This window comes from Pimephales promelas, chromosome 9, assembly GCF_988280905.1.
Source record: "Pimephales promelas chromosome 9, fPimPro1.hap1.1, whole genome shotgun sequence".
NCBI lineage: Eukaryota > Metazoa > Chordata > Actinopteri > Cypriniformes > Leuciscidae > Pimephales > Pimephales promelas.
The window spans coordinates 21752062-21770721 of NC_142777.1; the positions used below are offsets into that span (position 1 = coordinate 21752062).

Consider the following 18660-nt stretch of genomic DNA (forward strand, 5'->3'; position numbering starts at 1 on the left):
TGCCTTTACAAATCAATTTACTTTATTTTTTGTGATATAAGGTTTAAGCAGTGGACAAACACCATAACATTTTTAGTCTTGAAATAAACAACAGAAATCAACAGACACTGAATATGATGTATAACAACACATTTAATTTCATGTATTCAAGTTCCTCTACACCCCTCCCATTTAACATAATAGTTAGCCGGACCTAATGCCAGCTCAGTCAGTGTTGGGCCTGTAAACACAGAACGCTCCCCTCCCCTTGCCCATGGATCTTTGCGTCGAAGTTAGTTCCTGTTTATAGGGAGTTTCCCAGACATACTCCCTCCATCCTCACAACCCTCCTGGCTGTTAATGTCCTTATCTCCCCTCATCATCTTAATAGTTCCTTCCAAGATTGTTTCCAAGAGCACTTCAAGTGCGCAGAATAACCATTGTGAGAAGACCTGTGCAACATGGGAAATTACCATGAAAACGTGCAGAATACAATCAAACTGGGAATATGATGCATCTTTGCAACTTACCTAAAACATAAGCAGCTACAAGTTTCTTGTTAACACTTAAGTGGAGGTAGACAGGCATTGTGGATTCCTGTTCTCCCAGAGTTGGGAGCATGAGGGCTGCCATACACACCAGGCCTAAAAGGACAGTAAGGAGGCTGGGACCCCCAGATGCTGTACGGCTCTCTGTGCCAATAGAAGAAGGAAGAAGCAGATGGTTATAAAATGAAAGAAAACCACCAAAAATAAAATATAATACATCTCTCTGATGCCACCCAGTGGGAGCTTTACATTAAAACTGACTAGTAAGGCCTGCTGGCCAATCAGTGTTTTGCATTGTGTGCTACTGTTTTCAGACAAAAGTGTGTTTATGAGTTATATTACAGCAGCAATTATTTTACAAGAAAAATATTTTGAAATCAGAAAAAAAAAAATCCATTTAATGAAAGAAGTTTAACAAATACAAAAATACACTGGGAAATTTCATTTAGCAAAAAAAAAAAAAAAATTATAAAGAAATTGTAATTCTGTGTAGAAGAAAATGGAAATGTAAAAGAAAAATAAATGTAAAAAAGTAAAAATCTAAATATAATTTCCAGATAATATAAAAAATAAAAAATAAATTGAAACTGAAGGAATATAATTACTAATCATTCTTTTTTTCCCTTTTCTTTTTTGTGGGACCAGTGAAAACGTTGGCGGTAAAAAAAAAAATCAAATAAAAAAAATCAGAATTTCAAAACATAATACTCAACAATGAAAAAAAAAAAAATTAGGACATGATTTCATTCTAATGCTGGGGCCACACCATAAGATATCCGGGGCCGATTTCTCCCCTTCTGACAATCCTAAATGAAGTTTTTATCTCGATGTTTTTACAGATTATTTGATCAGGTGTGTTAAAAGTGACTGAACCTGCTCGGAAGAACGTCCAAGCCACCCTGATCTCCAATTAAATATTCAACATAACAACGTCACAGAGGAAGAGTTGAATTCAAATTCATATTTACGATCAGAAATCCTGATGTCCGAACACTATCATAGGCATTTCTATCTGCCTAGTACTAAACAATTTATTCTGAAGTCTCGAGGGATTTTGCGAGATTTCCCGTTTTCACGGTCATTGGTTGAAAATGTATACGTGAGGTGTACGTAGCACACCACACACACTATAGGAGCAAAACTGTTAAATCTAGAACTATTTGTCCTCATGTTTGTGGTCTCTCACATTTTGAAAATCTTATAAGATTTTAAATGTCTTTTGGTGTGACGCCGGCATTAGTGAATTGCTTGGATTTGAAAAAATGGTTGCTGGAAAGGTACGATTTTTCAAATAATTGAGAAAGCTTAAAAGACCGGGAAAGTCACATTCCACATTGCCTTTTTCTTCAGAAACATAAGCGCCTATGAATCATTCACCGTAAGAACCAGGGATGTGAATTCATGTCGACTGTAAAAGGCACCTGTCTGGAATGCAGTCTGCTCAAAGAACACTCTGTCGGCAAGCTGCTCCTTCATCCTGCGCTCCTCCTCCTGGGGCCGGACCTGGGGCTGCTCTTGAGCGGCGGAGGGCAGCAGAGTCGCCATTACTTCCTTCCTGCCCAGCGCCTTCCTTTGACTCTGCTCGGACACCTGCAGCCGGAACTTATCAATCACACCGTAATGACAGGCCCGCACGTCCCTATGGCGGATCACGCTGTTTGGTGAAAATCAAGAAATCAATGGTTGAGAAAGGTTCCGTGAAATCAGATGAATCATTTTCTGTTAAAATAGTGTTAGCTTCGGAAACTTACATATCCACGCAACATTGCGGTTTAACAGCACCAGTGGCATCCACCACGGCATACTTGTTTGGAGCTGTGCACAGAACTGATGAAACAACAAGCAGTGAGGAAGGAACCCCTACAGCACACCAAAGAAGGTTCTCGTGGGTGCTAACGACGCAAATGTACGACTCACCTTTGAATTTAAGAGCAAACTCATAAGGGTTATAGAGGGTGAGCACCTGCTTATGTGAAGCCTGCTCATCTGCGTAGAACACCAGCTCAGTGGGGAACACAAACACTGGAAGGCTTCCCTCCACTAGGTCAGGCTGCCGGCTCTGCTTCTGCATTGGCTCAAGCTGAGCTCACTTCCTCCTCCCTTTATCGTATTCCCACTCCCTCTCCGGGGTGTAACGGTGCAGAGATCCAGTTCTAAATGAAGCCAGTTCAGCTCTTTGGCAGCATGACGTTCACCTCTGAAATGACAGAAATTGGGCCATTTTGATTACAATTCATTGGAATATAAATAACAAAGTGTGTCATGATAATAACACAAAAACGCACTGAAAGACACTAACTTGCTAGATTTTTGCGAGTTTCTATGGGATACTGGAAAACAATGATAAGGATTTCATAAGGCTTTTATTTGGCAAAAACATTCAGCAAATGCAGTCAATATTTGCAGCTTTGACCATTCCTCTTCATAACCTCTGCAATTCACTCTGGCATGCTGGATATCAGATTGAAGGTCAAATCCTGACTGATGGCAACCCATTCTTACCTGTTCGCACCAAGAAGAGAACTATAACAGTAACTATATTAGCGTCCACAACAGGGGTGTCCAAACTGTCCTGCAGAGTTTAGCCTGGAAGTTTCTAGTTTGCCTAGTAAGACCTTGATTAGTAAGACCTGGTCCACAACAATGCACGATATTGTTGTTTATTCAAAGTACGTGCTGCAGTTTTGTCGTCTGCTACATTAAATGCTTGAGCTCTTTAAAGCAGGATGGATTCTGATTGGCTCTGTGCTGTTACCGTTATAGTTGTGGTGTGAACTCTGCTATTCTTTTAAATTTAGGATCACATCTTTATCTTTATAGTTGCCTTTCGTAGTGCTCGGAGTTGATCACGATGTGTGGGCTTCTACTTGTCCACTCGCCTTTTGAGTACTGACCACAGGTTCTCTATGGGATTAAGATCCAGGGAGTTGTCTGGCCAAGGATCCACAATTTCAATGTAAAGAATCTCTGAGCCACTTTATTATCACACTTGCCTTGTGACATGGTGCGCGATCATGCTGGAAAATGCACGGATCATCATCAAATTGCTCCCGGATTGTTGGCAGAAGTTATTCTTGCTGGATGTTTTGATACCATTCTTTATTTATGGCAGTGTTTTAGGGCAGAATTGAGAGAGCCACCCTTGGATGGTTTCAAGATCCTTCACTATTGGCAAGACACAGAAACAATTCAAGGCATTTGTTTTCATCTCCAAACAATAGATTTTCCAGATGTCCCAAACAGTCAGACGGGGGCTTCATCAGACAAAATAACTTTGCACCAGTCTTCTGCTGATCAATCCTGAAGCATTTCATCCTGTTTTTGACATTTTTCTTGAAGAGAAGTGCCTTTCCTTCTGCCCTTCTTGACACCAGGCCGTTGTCCAAAAGTCTTGGGCTCACTGTGCACTTACACCCACTTGCTGTAAATATTGAGCAAGTTCTGCTCTGGTGGTGACATGATTCTGTAGCCAATTTCTCAGGAGTCTTTCTCACTCTTTCAGGTGCAATATCCTTTGCAGCAATTTCCTGCCATGTGAGGCCATTTTGATACAAAGCGACGATGGCTGCACGTCTTTCTTTGGAGGTAACCGAGAATTATAGAGTGGTTTTTACCTGACTAGTACTAAGCACTTTCCCTTAAGCTGAGGATATGATTAGTGAAATAATGTTACGGTCAGTATGAAAGAAGCTTTAAATTGGTCAAAAGTGACAGTAAAGACATTTATAATGTTATTTTTAAAAAAAATCATGTTCTTTTGAACTTTCAATTCATCAAAGAATCCTGACAAAAATGCATCACCGTTATTTTCAACAGTGATTATTTGTCACATTTTAAAATATATTAAAATTGAAAACAGTAAATAAAATGGTAATAATATTTCACACAACTGCTGTTTTTACTGTATCTTTGATCAAATAAATGCATGCAGCCATTGTGAGCAAAAGAGCCTTCTTTCAAAAAAAAAAAATCTTACTGAACCCAGACTTTTGAGCAGGACTGTAACCAACAACACAGATGTCCTTGAATGGTGGATTGTAACCCAAAAAACAAGGTCTGTTCTGATGGCTAAACAATGAACCATAACTAACTACGTAATTGTGCATACTGCATAGCTAAGATAAAAAAAAAAACTTTCAAGAGGACAAAACACATCCTATATCAGCCAAAAGCTGCAAATTAAAAAAAAAATAATAATAAAAAGTTATTTTGGCACAGATTCATCTGTCACTCATGCCAAAAAACATAAACAAAACCAAGACTACAGGGTGCAATCGCAAAAAGTATACACTTTTTCTTTTCTTTTTTTTACAGTGGATTTCAGCTGCTATTTTAATTATGCACTTACTAAACCAATATATTATTAGGCCTTTATATTTCATAGTTATATTTGTAAATGTCAATATTTGATCTTAAGGTCATTTTTGTACAAAAAAAAAAAACAACAACAGTAGTGCAGTGCTGGGCAAGTTGACAAAATCTTTGTAATAAAACAAAATAAGGTGAAAGCTACTGCAACAGGAGGTATAAATAAAGATTACCTGAATATGTCTAATGGTAATTAACAACTTTTTCTCACAAACTTATTTGTGGCATGAGAATAATCAAGTGATGCTTCAGAAAAGTGAAGTAAACGCAAACATGAAACAGCAAGCCATGTGTCAATATAATCTGATAATAGTGTCAATGTAATAAAATATTTATGGATGATGGCCAAGATATCTATATATAAAAAAACAAGGTTCCACCTCCACGTGGCTAGTCATGTGACCATGTTTACTGAATTCGTCTGAAACTCAAGGATTTCGCAATACGATACATAGCAAAATAAAATAAATAAATAACGTCAAACTTAACCGACTAACATCATACCAATGAGATCAATGACAGCATGACAGCTGGCAGATACAATGATGACAGATCGATCCATTTAACATGGCTTTTCCAAAGACTATGGACTTTGGTTTAACTAATATCGAAATAAACCCATCAGACACGTAAGAAAAATACTGCCCGACCAAACGCTAAAAACCCTTTTTAAATGTCTTCTGTATATTATTAAAATCACCATCAAATGACTGACGTGTTTCTTACAGAATGTCTCCAGGAGATCGGATAACGACGTGACAGACCTTTTGTCCTCTTGAAGGCTATTGAGTTTTGCTGACTATTTATTAGCAGAGATAGTTATATGTAACTGGACATTCATATTTTATTAGACATGTACATTAAGCGTAGATTTCCGCTCTCAAATGTGATGTCAAGTATTTCTTAACTGCAAAACATTTACATGTCTAATGTTAAACTAAATGCAAGAAAGATGTACTGTAGAGTAACATTATTTGCCTAAAATTATCAAACTCTGCCATTTCGACTTTTCCATAGTAACGTTAACGTTAATTAACTGCAAAGCACTTAAAACTGGGTTCGGTTTGCAAGTTGTAACTTGCTAAAGTAATTTAACATAAAGTATTGTTCACTGGATGTTGACGTATTGCTGGTATCGTTAACCAACAATCATGCTAGCATAACAATATTGCAACATCGAGATGGCAGTGTTCAATAGTGCGTTGTTTAATGTAGCTATTGAAAGATTAAATACACCGAAAACAGTAAAAAAATATATATGTTACCTCACTCCCGTTTACCGATATTTATTTCAAATCCCACCCCGTTTCCTTTTTCTTTGTCAACAATACGCTGCAAGGGCGCGTTGAATGCTGGGATACTGGAGGGCTTCAGGAATTCCGCCAGCGTCTTCTATGACGTCATGTAGAGTTTAACAAAATACTTTCTGTTATTTCTGGAGTTATTCTCAGTAAATGCAGTCGGACGATAAATTACGTTTATCGTTCGTTGTATGCTTATAAAGCTAGCTACTACTCTCTAGGTTACCGTTTACCCGTACGTGAAAAGTCTTAAAGGGAAAGGTCGCTTTAATACTTTTCGCAACGGGTAAACGGTAACGTAAACCTAGAAACGTCATTTATCTTCCGAATGCATTTACTGAGAACAAACTCCAGAAATAACAGAAAGTATTTTGTTTAACTCTAATTTAAGTCAAAGAAGACGTTGGCGGAATCCCTTAACCCCTCCAGTATCCCAGCATTCAAAGCGCCCTTGCAGCGTATTTTTGACAAAGAAAAAGGAAACGGTGAGATTGTATATATCGGTAACGGGAGTGAGTTAGCATTCACCATAAAATATTAACAATTTTATCATTAGCTTACACACTCGTTCTCCTGTCTCCAGCAGAACAAAAGAGATGTTGAGCAATATGACCCAGTCACCTTTCTGTTTCATTGCATCGTTTTCAATATAATATTCTTCTCATTTTGTGTGACGTATTTTGTTATTTTTTGGGTGAAGGCAAAGCTCAAATGAAGCTTTTCGTTAACACACACACACACACAAACAAAATCATGTTAGCAATGAAATTTGAAAACCGCCATAAAACAATTTCAGTTTGGGCGATTTCTTAATACCCCCAGTGAATTGATCTTGGCATTTGACAACACAACATACAGCAAGTAGTCTCTCTAGTTTATTAAAGTAAAAAAAAAAAAAATCTAAAGAAACCATAAACCCACACGCCCTTTAAAATGAATGTTCATTCAGACGACAATTACCACCGCCTTCTTAGGGCACAATACAAGTACAACCAGACTCAATAAATAAAAATATAGGACACGACCCATAATCAAAACATTTGTCATCGCTTGTACACTTTCCGACTACAGAACTGAAAACAGGAAAAAGAATAGGACGACCTAAGCCCCTGGGTGGGGACATAGCAAAGGCAGTTCATGAATGAACATGACTGACAGTTTCACTTTAAAATATGCCCTTGTTGTGAATCAGGACACGAAAATAACAAACAGTAACCCGTGCACAATACAGCGGAATGTGCTCTACAATAGATGATAGAGGTAGATCATCTCTCCAATGGCACGTTGCCCACCCTGAGCAAGATACTGAATTGTAGTTATGTAAAAATGCGGCCGAACGATCATAAGGTGCTGTCATCGACACTTGTTTACAGATTATTCCCTGCAGAGAATATAGTGCAGAGTAAATATCTTTGTGAACACCGTAAATGTCTGCAAATGTATGAGGTACCGCCGCACGTTCAGTGTCTGTGACTAGTGAACGGGATTGCCTAGCCTCCTTGCCTTTCTCACATTCACAAAATCAAATGACGTGTAGCGACCATGGTAGCGACGCTCCACGGAAACCGAGGAGCACGATTTAGGAGGAGCCAGTGCCTGACAACGCTGCTTTCCCTCTCGCTTCTGGACCGCCGCTCGTTGTCACGGTCTAGGGCGGTTTGGTGTATTAATGGCGCTTGCCCATGGTCAGGTCTATAAAACGAGATAAACAAGAGGAGGGGAAAGCGGGCGAAGATGGATTTTTCGATGGTCAGGGGGAGGCACAATTATTCTAAAAATCACACGGAACCCAAGCTACTCCCCACCCCCACCAAGACAGCTAGACGAGATCAGAAAGGAGGGGGTTGCCCTTTCCATGAGTCAGACACTATAGGTTTTATGTGAACTTGTTAAATCTGTCGAACACACAATATAATAGCATTAATGGCCCCTTTAAAAGGCAAAAATAGATTACACATTACACAAATTACACACACATCCCCGTCTTCCCGATAGGGCTCCGTCCGCTTCAGCGTGCACGGAGAACTGAGGGGATAAGAGGCATTCCACGACCTCATTGCATATTTATACAGGGGTGGGCGTGGCTTCGCGTCTCAGCTCAGCCAATGGCGTGGCAGCGGCGGGGCGAAGGCGTTTCGGTCTGTTCGGAAGAGAAGTTCTCTAACAGCGCGAGCCCAGCACTGCTCAGAAAAGACAGATAGAGAATCAGGCGGCTGCAAAGGGTGGCAGTACGACCCTCTTTTGGGGGGGTCTGATTATAACAAAATATATACACACATATATGCATGCCCAGGGCCGCAAGATAGGTCATATGCCGATTATAGATATTTTAGCAAACATCTAGACGTATATCTATACATTTTAAAAATGCCTATTTTACTTTTCCTGATAGACACGTCCGCTTCTATGAATCAGCGCACTTATTTGGGTACGACGTATCTGGACATTGCTAAAGGCGCGGTTGAGATCTTTATGAAGGTAAAGCATAATTTTACCCCGACTTTTTCAGCATACTGTTGTTCCTTGTTAAAGTTAAGGATCCCTATGACAGGATCAGTTTGAATGAATGTTTTATTGTTTCGTTTTCTTTAACAGCTGCGTGCCCGAGACCCGGCTAGTAGAGGCGACAGGTACATGCTAGTTACATTCGATGATCCACCATACGGCGTAAAGGTAAATAAATACTACTAAATTGTGCTTATATGTGGTTAAAGCGGAGATATTTTTTCTGACAGTGAGACTTTACTGTCCCTCTGGTTTGTAGCATCGGGTCGGGCGGCCTCCCGGTGACGAAAACGACTAATTTTTGTTAAAATATCCGCAGACCCGGAGCAGCGCAGCCTCTGAACATGGCGGACATTTTGCTTTTGTGTTGGGAATGCTCTCGAGCGCTGAGATGGAGGCGGAGAGATTTATTATCCACTGTGACGTAGTGCATGACGCGTGCGCGGGCCAACTCGGCCCGGATTGGACAAGCATCCTGCCCTCTAGCTCGTGCCCTCCTCTTGCATTCTGATTGGTCACTGTAGCCTAAACAAATCAACACGATTTGATTTGTGCAATAGCCACCAATAACCAAATGAGGCAGGAGATGCTTTGCAGTTTTACATTGCTCTTGACGAGGGAGATAAGCTTGTATGTTGCCCTTGAAAACAAGCATAAACTTCCTTCCCTCTCCATTCGCAAGTACATTCACCTCCTTCCCATTCATATTTCAAATTCCCAAACACCAAACACCCAGGTGAAAGGTGATTAAGTATGCTGTCATTTTACATTTGGTCACTGAAACTTGAACATCAGATAGCCTATTCCTATACAAGTATGATTGCTAATTTCTCACTCTAAGTCATCATTTTCATTTAAGCCATTAGTGATTTAAAGTTAGATCACGTGTATGAGACCATTTTGCACAACAGATGGCAAGCATGATGTAATCTACTATACTAACAACTAGGAAATAAATGCTTCCTGTGGAAATACAAGCAATTGCTACAAGTACAATATGCCTAATACTGACGTAAAACAAACCTAGTGCAGTGGTTAGGAGGCATTTTGTATTAGGAGGGATAGTTTCCATATGTTGGGGAAGTTGATTCCCCCATATGATGGTGTGGACAAGTTACTGTTGTGGTGAACGGTCAGGCATATGCGTTAATTGTACGCAAACAAATCTCTTTATTCAGAATACTAACTAAATGTTATGGTCGTCATGAGCAAGATCGTCATCTTGTAGTCGTACTTGCTTAGTGAATGACTTGATCATTCTAAGACACAAGGGCACGACTAGACTTGCATGTATTACATTCAGGGGCGTTCTGGCACTTCTTCCTAGACTGCGTGTCATGACAGTCTTGTGGTGTGAATTTGTAGTACACAAGGGGCCAGGTTCAAATCTTTATAATAAAAAATTGTCATAATGAGCTAAGCAAAAGCTAACTCAACTCCACTGTCAGTGATCACCCTGCATTTTCATGTGGAAAACAGTAGTACTGATCAGTTTGGGTTTCAAAATTATGATTATTATTAAATTATCATTATTGTTAATGTATATAAAAAATGGTTACACTTTATTTTAAGATACTTGTTACACTGTAATTGTGCATTTGAGTACTGAGTAATATTAAGTAACGCACTTGCAGGATTCATAACCCTATAGTAACTACATATCGTAACTAGCATTAGGGTTTACTTTGATTTAGGGTTAGTTGCAAGTAATTATCCATAATTTATAGTTATTACTACAGTAACTACATGTTATATATATTATGTAACAGCGACCCTGTGTTACCAAAACTTTATAATACAGCTATTATTATGTAATAAAGTTCTCACGGTATAATTACTGCAGCGACCTAGTTATATATTTTTGATTTATGAACCAAAGCGAGAACATGCATTATATGAACGTCTTTGCTGTCACATTTCCAGAATTTTCAGAGCATTATAAGTCCTGCATTGATTCAGTCTCCCACGGATTCTGTATCCAATAGAAACAAATGATTTTAAACCAGTGCATTTTGTGAATCAGAGGCAGTTTTCTGTAGTCCTTCAGAGAAACACACCACACCTGCAATAAAATTCTATAGTTCAGAGTGTAGTCATTTTACATAAGTTATTTTCATAACAGCTGACATTTAACATTGTGCACACACCCACATAAATATGCTGTCGAGCGCCATAATAACTATGCCAAACCTATGGGCGGCAGTGTAGGGAGAAGGATAAAGCCATGCAAGCCAATCAGAAACCTCAGAATTGACAAGAGAGAACCTAAAACCCAATTTCTCCCTGTTGACACGACACCTCATGACCAGCGTTTTCAGAAATCTCCACTTTGGCCGAAGTTTTTAGAAATAGTTGTTTTCAGTGATAAAACCTGAGTTTTTGTGAAAATGAGAGGCCAAAGCGCAAGCAAATATCTGCGTTTTCCCTTTGTGTAAAAACAGGGCCTAAATGTATAGGCTATATAATGCACATCTCATTAAATGCTAAAACTCTTCGGTTGCATTTGCAAATTAATATTTTGTCAAAAAAATAAAATAAAATAAAATAAAAAACAGCAAGTAAAAACTCATTGGTTCTGCAAAATTCACCAAAATGCGACTTTAGAGTGCATATGTTTACCAGCGTGCTTAAAAACCACACACCTGTCAAATCCAGTTGAATAAAAAACAACAACAACAACTCCTTAATAATTTTTCAGACCTTTCTCACCCCCACATTCAGCCATCATCTGTTTTAGTCTGCTGTGCCAGTTCTCTTATATTGGATATGGGAATTGTGGATATAGTTACTTTTCCCAGCCTAATTTCAAAGTATCGTCCACTCTTTTTCCCAGCCTGTGCTTGAATCGAGGTCTGCACTTTCTGACATGTACATGTGACATGGTGCTGTCTGGGTTACTGTCTTCTTTGTTTGTGGTTTGACATTGACAATGAAAGTAGCTTTGCTCTTTAGCAGTTCATTAGTATGGACTATCTGGCAAGCAGCCAGTCACTCTCTTGGGAGATTTTCTTACTCCACTGCTTGTCATGCAGTTTTCCCACCCTGTTTTAGTTTATCCAAGATAATCTTAGGCTGTCTTCCAAGTGACACTTAACTCTTTAACTAAAGTCCTACATTTCCTGCTTATAGCCAGGTACAATGCACTCATAATTCGTAGTAGATGATACGGCATGTTTTAGCCACTTTCTTGATGAGAATGTGCATTATCTTTGTTTGAGATGCTAAAGTGTTACGAGATGTTATAACCACCCTGTTACATAAGCTCTTAGCCCTCTCTAAACTATTCGTAGCCAGCATGCTCCTCCTGTTTAAAAAAAACTTACTGAAGCCAACCAGTGCTTCAAAATTAGCGCCCAGGCTTACCCATACACTGGGCAAATACCAGCCAAGCAAGAATCTGGCCTCTGTGTCTGACAGAGTGCCTTTTTATTTCCTGTCAATTATTCATGAGATTTTCAGCAGCTAAACAGTGAAGAGCTCCAGTGAGCCTCCAGTCCTTTACAAAGCTCTCTTTTCCTGTTTGTGTGCCTCTCTTGTTGTCTGAGCCCTGGCCAAGCAGAACATTATTCTTAGCCTTGCCTATTTTCTGAAGTTGACAAAGTTTTCGCCCTTTGCAATTTTCTTAATCAATTGTCCATTAGATTGCTTATCATTAAAGCAATAGGTTGTAGAATGAAATTAATTTGTTTTGATGTAGACTTGTTGTTTCTGTCTTTGATTAATGGAGGAAACGTGCAAAATGCAATACAACTGCATTTGTGGTTTATATCACGAGGCCCAGGTCAATATGTTATTTTTGCTTGATACAAACAATGTAAACATATTAAAGGAATAGTTCACCCAAAAATGAAAATTCTTTCATTAATTACTCACCCTCATGTCGTTTCAAACTTGTAAGACATTCAGAACAAAAATTAAGATCTTTTTAATAAAACCTGAGCGCTTTCCCTCCATTGACAGCATAAGCAACTATCAATTTCAAACTCCAGAAAGATAAAGACATCCTTAAAGTAATCCGTGTGAATCTAGTTGTTTAAACTCAATTTTATGAAATAACTTGAAAGGTCCACACAACCAACACTTTAAAACCTCATTGACTTTTGATCGTCAAGTAAGTATATCTTTATCATATTTGATGGGCTAGTAAGTACATCAATCAATTTTTATGTTTTTTTAAAAAAATTATTTAGATTACAATGTCTTTTTTTGTACATTTTAGTTTGTGAAAGTTTTGGCTGTGTGGACTTGCATGGAAAAAATCATGAGAGAGTTTAAAAATGTATCTTCATTTGTGTTCTGAAGATAAACAAAAGTCTAATGGTTTTGGAGCGACAAGAGGGTGGGTATACAGGAGTATATAGGAATTTTAGTTTTTAGGTGAACTATACTTTTAAAACAAAGTTAATCATAGTTAATGTGATGAGCTACACCTGTGTTTCCTCTGATTGGACTACTGTGTAAACTTGAGCAGAATTGACTTAATACATCCACCAAAATTACCCAGTTGGTTAAAAGTAAATGCACAAATTAGTACAAAGAAAATCTTTAGCATCATTTGTTTGCAGATCCCACTTTATTTTTGAAAATTTGTAATGCAATTAAATTTATATATTTTAAGTGACTTAAAGGGTTAGTTCACCCAAAAATGAAAATGATGTCATTAATGACTCATGTCATTGACTCACTCCAAGCCTGTAGACCTCCATTCATCTTTGAAACACAGTTTAAGATATTTTAGGTTTAGTCAGAGCTTTCTGTCCCTCCACTGAGAATGTATGTACGATATACTGTCCTTGTCCAGAAAGGAAATAAAGACATCATCAAAGTAGTCCATGTGACATCAATGGGTTAGATAGAATATTTTGAAGCATCAAAAATACATTTTGGTCCAAAAATAACAAAAACTACGACTTTATTCAGCATTGTATTATCGAAATAGCTTTCACAGTCATTGCACATTTACATCATACATTCAGTATACATTCAGTACATCAAATGTTTTGGTGTAGCCCAGAAATATCTAGTCTGTGAGTCCCGTGGCCTTATCATTCTGCCATGTTTATCCTGTAGACTGCCTCATTCTTTATCTTGCTCTGAATCTTGTGAAGTGGGAGTGGTTGTAGTCCTTTCTTCATGACAGATAGGCAGGCAGGCCAAATATTTTTTCAGATATCCACAATTTTGCTCCTCCCCCTTAAACCTCATTCATAACAGATATTGTAACTGAACATATAATCAAGCTTTTATTTGCTTTGGGTCACTATACATGTCGATGATTAAGGATGGAGATCACCAAGAATATGTTGTCTTAGGATAATGTTCACTTAAATTCAAAATGGAGATGTATTTGAGCTTGTCATGAGCCTGATGGTCCCTCTGATCAGTGCTTTGGCTGGTTAACCAGATCTCATTCCATTAGAGTGACAATTTTAGTTCCTGCCTGGTCTTTATCATCACACATGACAAGCACCACCCTTCAGACCGCAGACATGTCACTCTACTGGGTGGATGTGTGTGACCGAGCTCAATGGTTATCCTCGATCAGTTCAACCTTTAGGCAGTAGAAGAGATTAAAACCGGGGACAAGGCAACCTGATCCTGCAATAATACTCAGGCCAAAAGGGCAGTCGCTTAACTCATGTGAATCCACCTTGGGTCAACACGTGCCCTTTCTGTTGTGATGATTGCCCCTCAGATCACAAGAGCTGTATTTATATTATATAGACTTACGGTTTCTTCAGAACATGAGCCTAACAAGAAATATCTCCTTATCTGTCAGTTTATGTAAAACTGCTCATTTGTCTTGTCACCTGTCCTGTTTTTGGAAAGGGAAGACAGTGCCAGGTTTTTTTTTTTTATGGTATGCTGATTCTGAAAGCAGAAAAAAGAAAATGCTTTATATGCTGTATATAACTGAAAAACAGCTTTATGTTTATCTAATATTATCGCTCTCTCCATTCTGCTCTGGCAGGACATATATTCTTCTCAAGATGATACCTGGGCTATATATTACCTCAAAATCAAAATAAGAAATTATATTTTTGCCTAAAGCAAAATGAGGACAACTGAGGTGTATTTTTATGACATATTTTTGTTTTTTTTTACAATAAGTACATTAAGACAATAAGTGCATTTTCCTCCTAAAAATATTTATACATTGTGAAAGTAGTTGTTGTGCTGCATTCATTTATGCATATTACATTATAACAGTAATACAACATTAGGTACATACTAGTAATTCTTCATATAAAATATAATTGCTATTTTTTTTTTCATTTTGATTTTGGGATGAAATGTGGTCAATGGTTCCGTGAGATTTACTCATATGTGGATTACATTGTTTGTTCTTTTCCTACGTTGGATTGCCGTCAGGTTTTCACTCTCTAAAGAAGGGTTTGAGTTTACATTTCCTCTGTTAAAGCTACAATTATTATCCTTTTTCCTGGCTTATTCAGCATTCACATTCCTTATTCTCTCCCATCTTCTGCCCTGCTGGACAAGCGTGTGATTAAAGGAGAGTCTGATTGCAGTCACACTTCTTCAGAGCCAATAAATTGTTAATGCAGAAGGAAAGAAAGACGGATGGGGAAAAAAAATAGAATTACTCTGTTGCTTGAATTATTGAGTGCCAGTTAGAAGAGCTACTGCTTGAACGGTTTCTTTTCTTTTTTTTTTTGTTCCATACATGGATAGAGACATACACTGTCCAGCCCCTGACAAATCTCTGTTTGCTTTGTTCTTGAATGCTTCCCAATGAACATAAATCTACACACACACACATCTGAAGCTCAACCACCTCGGGATCTGACCGGTTAAGTCTTCTCTCCCTTGTGGGGATTTACAATGTATACAGGTTTTTGTAATGTGTTGATTTATTCACACTGAGTAAATTTATGTGGATCGGGAATCATTTTATAAAAGCAGATTTAGTGAACTATTCACCTTGGTTCTTTTCTCAGCGTCTGAACTCATTATTTTGTTGTTTTTGTTTGGTTTTGGTATTGGGTGAGCAGTAAAGTAATGACTATTCTTCTACTGGGAGGGGTAATGTGGGTCAGGGACAGACACAATAATGTCTTTTAAAGATAGTAAATCTACTAGTCAAGCCTTATGTAGCGGAGCTTTGTGGCTTCTCTTCTACATGCACACATGTACAAGTACAAGAGGACATAAACATACTTGCTCATTCAGATACTCTATAAAACTTGTTATGTGGACTTTTTGGGTCTTGAGAGTCTGACTGTATTTCCACCCTTCTTTGGTGTCTGCAGCTGACGTTTAGGTAGTGTAGTTGTGCTTGGCTGATCATGGCTGTAAGCCTAATAGTAAGGTATTTAATTTCGCTTGGCGAAAGAGTGAGAAAAGCTACCAGTGATTGACAGATACTAGGATGGATCTTCTGTTTACTGTGTAGTTTGCATAACATTTGTTTATGTTTTTAGTAATCCATACAGAGGCCTAAAAGGTATTTGGACACTTAATATAATGGTACATGCACTTTTTCAAGTTGATTGTACTGAAATGTGTGTTGGCAGTGTCTGTATACAACCATCATATAATGATAAAAATCTATTCACTGTTTTTGTTTCAATATCTTTATATGTTTTCCCCTCCCTCAACGCCCCTCCCACGATTGTTGATTGACAGCAGCATTTCAACACAGACCCGCCCTGAGCGAGCTGTCGTCATAGTCCACTATTGTCGATACGCTGGAGCAGAATGGCGTCTAAGCGATTGTGGCGTTAAATCTGAACCGCTGAAGACACAGTGGCTGAGTTTTGTTTTTGAAGGAAATATTCCATACGAGCACCCAGAACAATGCTTTCATATTTGCGCGAGTCATTTCTCATCAGAATTCTTTATAAACGAGGATCAGTATAAAGCTTTGCTAAGAAGCTGCTCCTTAAAAAATAATCAGTACCGACTACGTCCCTGCTGCACCTCCAGAAGAAGTGAGTGTAAAATTTGATTAACCTTTGTTAACGTTTACACTCAGGGTACATTATGGAATGTTTTCTATGTACGCCGTTCTCAATATAATCCATAATCCCTGCCAGTACACAAGATCAAAGTGACATTACGTTAACCAACCACTCAGAAATGTCCTTTTCGAGCCTTAATTGGCCGTCATCTTGTTCTGGGTGCGATTCCGGTACAAACTGATACGATTTATACGACAGATGTGTCCTCAAAGACTCCTGTTGCCATTATTACTCCAAAATACTGTATACCATCAACTGTTGTCAAGGCAACACTCCCGCAGAACAGAGGGGCGGAGTAAGTGAAGCTCATTATCATTTAAAGGCATATGCACTGAAATGGTGTGCTGAAAACAGAGCTGTTTTTGACCAGATAAAATTAGTGTTTTCTTACAATACTAATGAGAATTTTATTACAAAGTATATATTAAGCATATTACAAACTTCTCATTTAGACCCTAAAGAACCAAATTAACTTGTATGAAAATGGCATTGTATGACCCCTTTATGGAGAATATAAAATAGGCCTATATGAATGTGGATTAAAAAAAATCTACGTGGTATTTGCAAATAAATGATGCTAGGGTTTTTTTTGTTTTGTTTTTTTGTCACATTACTATGAACATATTCCAGTAACTTCTGACAGCTTGAAAAAGAGTCCAAATACTGTTCGGTCTTGATTTAAAACTGTAGATCTATATTTATATTTCTCTTATCATTATATTTTATTTGATCATTGAAAACATTGCAAGCTTCCGTTTGTGAAATGTTTTTTTTCTTGTTTTACCTGGTTTGCTATTTTGTTACTTTTAAGTGTGACTTAATTGTCCAAACACACTACCGTTTAAAAGTTCGGGGTTTGTAAGATTAAATAATGATAATAATAATAAAATAAATTAATAGTTTTATTCAGCAAGGATGCAATGCATTAAATAATCAGAATTTATAATGTTACAAAAGTTTTCTATTTCAAGTAAATGCTGTTCTTTTGAACTTTATATTCATCAAAGAATCCTTAAAAATCAATGTTTTCCTTTGCACAAAAATATTGTGCATGAGAATGATTTCTGAAGGATCATGTGACACTGAAGACTGGAGTAATGATGCTAAAAAAATTCAGCTTTAACATCACAGGAATAAATTACAAATAGAAAACAGTATTATTTTTATGTGTAATAATATTTTACAATATTACCGTTTTACTGTTAAATTATTCATCAAATAAATGCAGCCTTGGTGAGCAGAAGAGACTCCTTTCAAAAACATTAGAAAATCTTACTGACCCCAATCTTTTGAACACTAGTGTACATCTTGGCTTCATTGTATAAATGTCACTCTCGGAATGATTGATATTCCCAATGTTACATGGAATTATTTTTCACATAATGTGTGTGTGTGTGTGTCTCTGTATATGGTAGGCGGGTTGGAAAGAGAATCATGCCACATTCATGAGTGAGCTGAAGAACCTGCAGGCATCCGGACTGACTACACTGGGTCACGCTCTCCGCGCTGCCTTTGACCTGCTAAATCTCAACAGACTAGTCTCTGGCATCGACAACTATGGTCAGGTAAAAATACGATCTCCCTTCAGTATTCCGAAGGCCAAAACAATCTTTATTAAATGAAGAACAAATTACTCCTGGGGATTCTGCATGCAGCATAATAAGAACCGTCTCCTCACATAATAAGAATACTAACCACCACAGAACTCATTCAGTGTGTGTATCAACATGTTCCTTCTCTGGAAAGTAGCTGGAAAGAAACCATTACACAAAAATAACCATTTCACAGCATATCTAAAGTGTTCCAGAAGGCATGAGAGTGACCCAGGTAACATATGGGAAAATGTTCTGTAGTCCAAAGCTTTAAAAGCTTCAAGCAGCACCATCCATTCAGCGAGGCTTTGTAGTGTATGCTTTCATCGGCAGTAACAGGGGGCTCTTTTCCCGGGAATGGATGTAGCAACATGCAGCGATTACA

At 38.1% G+C, this 18660-nt stretch overlaps 2 protein-coding genes across 4 annotated transcripts in view; one reads left to right on the forward strand and one right to left on the reverse strand.

The window, feature by feature from the left end:
* On the reverse strand, positions 1-6295 carry mospd1 (motile sperm domain containing 1). The gene is made up of 6 exons (XM_039665718.2): positions 6161-6295; positions 2445-2724; positions 2279-2354; positions 1949-2181; positions 510-671; positions 1-431 (listed from the first exon to the last, which is right to left on the reverse strand). The coding sequence occupies exons 2-6, from the start codon at positions 2596-2598 to the stop codon at positions 400-402; spliced, it is 657 nt and encodes a 218-aa protein (XP_039521652.2). The 5' UTR covers positions 2599-2724; positions 6161-6295; the 3' UTR covers positions 1-399.
* Positions 6230-18660, forward strand: part of ints6l (integrator complex subunit 6 like) — a 26625-nt gene continuing 14194 nt past the window's right edge. The window contains exons 1-4 of one of the 3 annotated variants that reach the window (XM_089134862.1): positions 6230-6299; positions 8589-8674; positions 8792-8869; positions 18099-18248. In XM_089134862.1, coding sequence (XP_088990988.1) covers positions 6245-6299; positions 8589-8674; positions 8792-8869; positions 18099-18248 — 369 coding nt within the window. In that variant the 5' untranslated portion in view covers positions 6230-6244. Of the gene's footprint in view, positions 6300-8363; positions 8503-8588; positions 8675-8791; positions 8870-14921; positions 16654-18098; positions 18249-18660 lie in introns of those variants that run through there. The other 2 variants (XM_089134861.1, XM_039665721.2) reach the window with 2 other exon arrangements.